The sequence below is a fragment of the Sprattus sprattus genome (assembly GCF_963457725.1).
Source record: "Sprattus sprattus genome assembly, chromosome: 3".
Lineage (NCBI taxonomy): Eukaryota > Metazoa > Chordata > Actinopteri > Clupeiformes > Clupeidae > Sprattus > Sprattus sprattus.
In genome coordinates this window covers 39,851,098-39,857,187 of record NC_137922.1, presented here as the reverse complement: position 1 = coordinate 39,857,187, position 6,090 = coordinate 39,851,098, and the positions used below count along the sequence as shown (strand labels likewise).

Below are 6,090 nucleotides of genomic sequence, written 5' to 3'. Positions count from 1 at the left end.
ATGTTTGATAATTCACAGTATCCATATAATTGTTTTAATTATGATGGAGATGGCTACCCCCCATGTAGCTCTGATGAGGAGAAAAAAATATGCAGACCTGCCTACAGGTAAATTCTTTTCAATTTATGCTTGCTGTGTTTCATTTTGTGCTTTCTGATGTTTTAATTTCATTTCCTCTTGGTGTTTTTCTCAGTTTTGTCCTATAATGATGGCTATTTACTAAATTTAACATGAATATTTTGAATTCATATTTTTTATTACACATATTTACATTTTTACATATTTTACATAAGTAAACACATTTGACCTATGTAAACACATTTAGTATTAATATTGATGTTTATATGTTTTAGTTTTTTTTGTCACATATTGCTTTTAAATTATAATTTAGCTTGAGCTTTTCATTATTTTGCCGTCAATGCTTTATTTCTGCTCCGTAACCCATGACAGTGTGGAATAACACAACCGTATGTTCTCCACTCCACTTATCCCCCAGTTACATTGCACTTATAGCCATGGCAATCCAGCAGAGCCCCGAGAACAGAGTAACTCTGTCAGGAATCTACGAGTTCATCATGAAGAGGTTCCCTTACTACAGGTCCAACCAGAGAGCCTGGCAAAACTCCATCCGGCACAACCTGTCTCTCAACAGCTGCTTCATCAAGGCAAGGGCACCTTCTCATTTCAGGTTATCAACCTATGCTGAGTGCTTCATCATTATCAATCAGCATCACACATATCAACAGCTATATGTGTGTTTCCTGCATTATCTATATAGGACGCACACCTTTTGTCACCAGATTACAGCAGCATATTTATCATGTTTTCATTGCTTTTTACACTAGATAAACGAATAAGAGATAAACTTCCAGAGTCATTCAATCCAATAAAACCAACTAAATAAACATTTTTGTATCCTAAAAGTATTAATAGTTCTACAATGTAAATGTTTTTAAGACAACACATTTTCTCAGTTGTAATTTTCTGCTTTGTTGCTGCACAGGTCCCCCGCACAGAAGGCAATGAAAAGGGAAAGGGAAACTTCTGGACATTTGCCTCGGGCTGCGAGTCCATGCTGGACCTCTTTGAGAACGGTAACTTCCGCCGCCGCCGCCGACGTCGCAACCTCAAGGTGGGCTTCCGTGAGCCGACTAACGCCTTCGCCGCCGCCGCGGATGCCCCTCGGCCCCGGGACTCCGGGCCCTTCTGCCCCTCTGCCCCCTGTGACAGATCAGGCCAGCTCAACCCGGCACTGAGCAAGCCTGAACCAGAGATCAAGTTCAGCATCGACTACATCCTCTCCACCCCAGACCCCCACCCGGGGTTCAGACCCCCTCACGGCGGGGCTGCCGGACCCTCCATATCGCTCTTGGAGCCGCAGCATCTCAACTTGCACTTCTGGACCCTGTGACTGTCCCCCATGTCTGGATTTTCATCTCTGTAGCAAGACAAATCTGAGGAAACTAAATCAGATGTGGGAGTGCACAGACTTGTGTTACGGTAAACACTGTAGAGATGTACAGTAGACATATAGAGACTATATCCTGTGAGAAAACATATATGTTCCCATGCTGTGCTGAAGCTATTAGTGCTGTTAGTGTGGGTGGTCGTCCGCTTGACCACATATAGACCGCAGTCATTAATGTAATAGGGTAAGCCAGACACATTCTTTTACTGATAGTGTGGTTAAAGACCAGTCCTGAAGCATAGTTTACTAATGTTTTACTGATAGTGTGGTTAAAGACCAATCGTGAAACATATAACTAATGTTTTACTGATAGTGTGGTTAAAGACCAGTCGTGAAACATATAACTAATGTTTTACTGATAGTGTGATTAAAGACCAGTCCAGGAGCATAGTTTCCTTCATGGCATCTCACCATGTTCACCATCAGAAGAACTGGTGACTATCAGAAGTATCACTGTATCCAGCATCAGGGCAAAGCTCTATTTTGTCCCAAAAGTCCTAAATGTTAATCTCACCGACTAAAGCCCAAAGCAGTCTTAGCTGAAAATATTCATTCTTAAACAAGGTAGTTAAACAAGTTTATACAATATGTATGTACTGTATGTAGTCATCAATATGCTGTCATTGGTATCATCACAGATCTACTAAATTTACTAAAATACAGAAAGGTGGCAAATGTAATAACAAGCTCAAAGATAAAACGGTTTAGGTCAGGACTGTGGGTCTTATATTCATAAAAAGACTTCAGTGGAAACAGAAAATGACTTTGTTGAATTGAGGGGAATTATATGGTATGAGACGTTGTTGTTTTCAATGACAATGATAGGGAATATGAGACATGTTGTTTTCATTCCGTTCTATGAGTTTTGTCAAATAACAGCCACATTATGCAATGCAGCCAGCTTTATTTTCAGCTAGGCTCTGTAGTGTCTCCTGGGTGTTTCTTACAGCGTCTGGACATTTGTCTTGGAGATGTGTTATTGCAGTTCCTTAAAAAACACCTTGTATTATGAAATACTGATAGTAGTGCAGTAATGTCTGCCAAGAAGGAAAAAATAATAAGTTGAATAACCACCATGTTTATGTTTACACCAGGGCTTATCTCCAAACACAATGATGTTTACAGCTTATGAGTAGGCCAAACTGTTCTGATGGGCATTAAATATTGGTGATTTATTTAAATAAGTTATGTCTAAAATAAAGCTAGGTAACACTGTGGTCTTGTTCCTAGAGGATTTAGATGTGGAATTGGGTGGTTCTGCAATGAAAAGTTGATACAACTGAATGTTCAGTACGGCATCACATTTGTAAAGGAAGTGTGTTTTTGTTGTATTATATACAGTTGTTTGAAATTATGTACCAAAGACCAATGTTGGTGCAAAATTGGTTTAAGAACAGATACTTGTGAGTGTTTGGCATGTATGGTCAAAACAATCAGAATACAAATAAATGAACACTGTTTCAGTATAAAAAATAGCCACAATTGCTGATTCTTTGACTGTAAAACATTTGGTATCATAAGTGACTGTTATCAGGTGATAGATATTGGTTAAACACTAAGGAAAACGCCTGAGAAATGGCAAAAACTGCATGCATCAAATAGCCCAAATCAGTGACAATTAACATATTGCAAATCAATCCAGTCCAACCTTTCACAAGTCTCTATAATCTATCTTATTGACATTTTCAGTTTGCTTGGAACCCAGACCTTCCAAATTTGATGCAAACACTCCATTAAAATATAGTTCTCTCATAAAGGCTGGAGTTCACAGAAAGGAGTCCTGTTAACATTTATTTCCTTTTCCAGGTGTATCAATCATCCCTTGCTTTTGTACTCGTGAAGGGACATTTTACAATTTAACCTTTATATTATGGTGTGACTACATCAGGAGAGGTTTTCAACGCACTTAACATGAGTGGCATTTAATATAGCGTTACACTTGCAAGGTGAGCCGGAGATGTGACCTTATTCAAATCCCGCTGCCACGACAACACCTCTCCCGACGCAATTATAATTAAACGGCCTTATGCCGGCTTGCAAATCCCCTGATCGATCATTGATATCACTGTTAATATCACACTGCCCCCCAGCGAACGTCTAGCACCAGCGCTGTTATGGATCAGCAGGTTTCTATTAACAGAGCCGGTGATGTGGTGGGCTGTGCCGTGGATATATTTGGGTAAATTAACTTAGCATAAAGTGCTCCAAGGCTTGGGCTGTGAAAAACGCACTGGGACACACAGAGAGGCAAGCAGGTACAGGCCAGGCTCAATGCAAACTGTCACATGGAGTCAGCCTGGTGCTTTGCCTTTCAGAAAGCTATGATGTTTTTTCTTGAATAATATTTTGTATAATAGCCTATACATGTATATGCGTGTATGAAGAGAGAGCGTGTGTGTGCCAATATATAATAATGCTTAAAAAGAGCATTATTTACTCTAACACTTATTAACTGTGTTGCCTTTTCTAAATGATGTTTTGCTGTGGCTGATTACGTTGACTACTGATGGAGTCGTAGAGTAGCAAGGCTAAGATTAGAGGCTTACGGCTAAGGCAGCAGCGTTAGGGAAGGAAATTGAGAAATCAGTGGTGTGCAACGCCAATAAAGCCTATATCGTAAACACATAGCGCTAATTTGATCCAAAAGTGTTTGTACTTTGTAATTGGATTCTTGCCGGAACATAATTGCTGAATGATGACCAAGATGAATCTAATGATAAACATTTGCTTTTTAAAATACACTATGTGTGTTTACTTATTGAGAGGGTATGTTTTTTTCTCTGGTCTTGATTAATAAGCATCACTTCCCAAAGGTGTGATTGTTAAAGAGAGGGACAGGAAGGTATGAGATATCCAGAGACAAGTATTTATATTAACCAACACAACTAACACATTCAGGGATATTGATGTTAGAATAACAAGCTCAGCATCACTGCTCAATTTTACACGGGTTCAAAGATTTGGAATATTACCTTTGTGTATTTACTTTTTGATGTATAGGTGTTTGTTTAGATGGGTGCAGCACTTATTTTGTGCAATGCTTTTTATAAAAAATAAATACAAATAAACATGGGCAGCACTACCTGCTGTCATTCAGCAGCACTGGAGACTTGTTTATATTAAATAAGACTTTTCACATTTATTTAGCTTTTGTCTTGTAGCCGCTAGACTGTGTGGATGTGCCTTGCAGGAGAGCCGGGACAGGCTTTTTACAAAATGACTTGAGGAGACAGAGAAGAGTGAGAGGTGACCACCTTGAGGAGGAGGACTGGGGAAACAAACAAAACAAACATGGCAGCTTTTTAAACAGGCCCAGAATGATGAGGGAAGTGGCATTTTCTGTTTAACACAGCAGCTGTCAGGAGCCTTCTAAAGAGTAAATGGTTTTGCTGTCTGACTACTGCTGTAAAACCTGAATGGGGTTGTGCTGATAATGATGCCTGTGACTAAGTGGCTCCGTATTCAGATCTACTCCACACTGAGGGAAATTATCCTTTTCATGTCCATTACTGGATGTAGTGAAAAGGGCTGTGTCTCTTTGTTCTGAAAGACAACTCCAAATGGTTTCATCAATGGTCCTTCTAAGTTTGCTGAGGAAACTGTGAAGGAAAGTCAGTGAACGTTGCCTTTATATATAGCCTGGTGTAGAGCACAGTAGTAGGTTTGTGGAAAAGACAAGACGCAAACATAAACATTCTCAAACAAAGACAGAGGTAACACAATGGTCAGCATCTGCTAATGTTTTATTGGAGCTCAACACATGCATGAGTCAAACGGTAGAGAGAAACTTGAGGCAACAGCGAGGGGGCACACACACACACACACACACACACACACACACACCCACACACACGCACACACACGCACACACACCCACACACAGAGACACTCACACACCCACACACCCACACACACACACACAGAGACACTCACACACACAGAGACACTCACTCACACACACACACACAGACACAGACACACCTTCAGTGATGGCTGCGTTGCCAACCACAGCTCTCGCCACTGTCCGACATGTGGAGGCGCTCTGGTGCGGTCGGCACGTGCAACACAGTCGCAGTCAAAGAGATCCCTTTATGAAAGTTTAACATGATGACATTCAGCAGCCCGGTTTCCTCTTTAACCTCACATAGTTCTTTATGACCATGGCCTGTGCTGGAGCCCCCGTACAGCAGAAGTACAAAAAATACCCACTATTTGTTGAGGTACATGAGCTTCCTAGCTTGACTGAGTTTACCCCCCACCCCAACCCCCCCCCAAGAGCAGCGTCCGCTCATTACTGGAATGAACACAAGTGCCCAAGTGCACGTGGAGGCTCTCTCTCTTCTTAAACCAGATGGCTGGTGCCTGGTGAGTACAAAAAAGGGCTCTGGCAGGTACAGCTGAACAGAACTAGCAGGCAAAGACGAGGGGAATGACAATGCAATTTCAGAGTTCAGACCAGCCAAACAAATACGTACATGGCCTCAGGTGGACCGAAATGCCATGGGATTTGCTTTTGATGATCATGTCAGGTAAAAGCCAGCACACTGACAGCCTGGACGAATTGCATTATTTAGCCAAAACGGTTGCAAAGATGAAAAAGGAAAAGAAACATGACAACCAAC

The 6,090-nt window shown here is 41.1% G+C and overlaps 1 protein-coding gene across 1 annotated transcript; it reads left to right on the top strand.

Moving 5' to 3' along the window:
• Window positions 1-1,411, top strand: foxl3 (forkhead box L3; the record flags this gene model as incomplete). Its single annotated transcript, XM_080835038.1, has 3 exons — window positions 1-107; window positions 497-665; window positions 1,004-1,411. 3 exons carry the CDS (start codon window positions 1-3, stop codon window positions 1,409-1,411), a joined length of 684 nt encoding a protein of 227 aa, XP_080691164.1.
• Window positions 1,412-6,090: the final 4,679 nt, after the last annotated feature.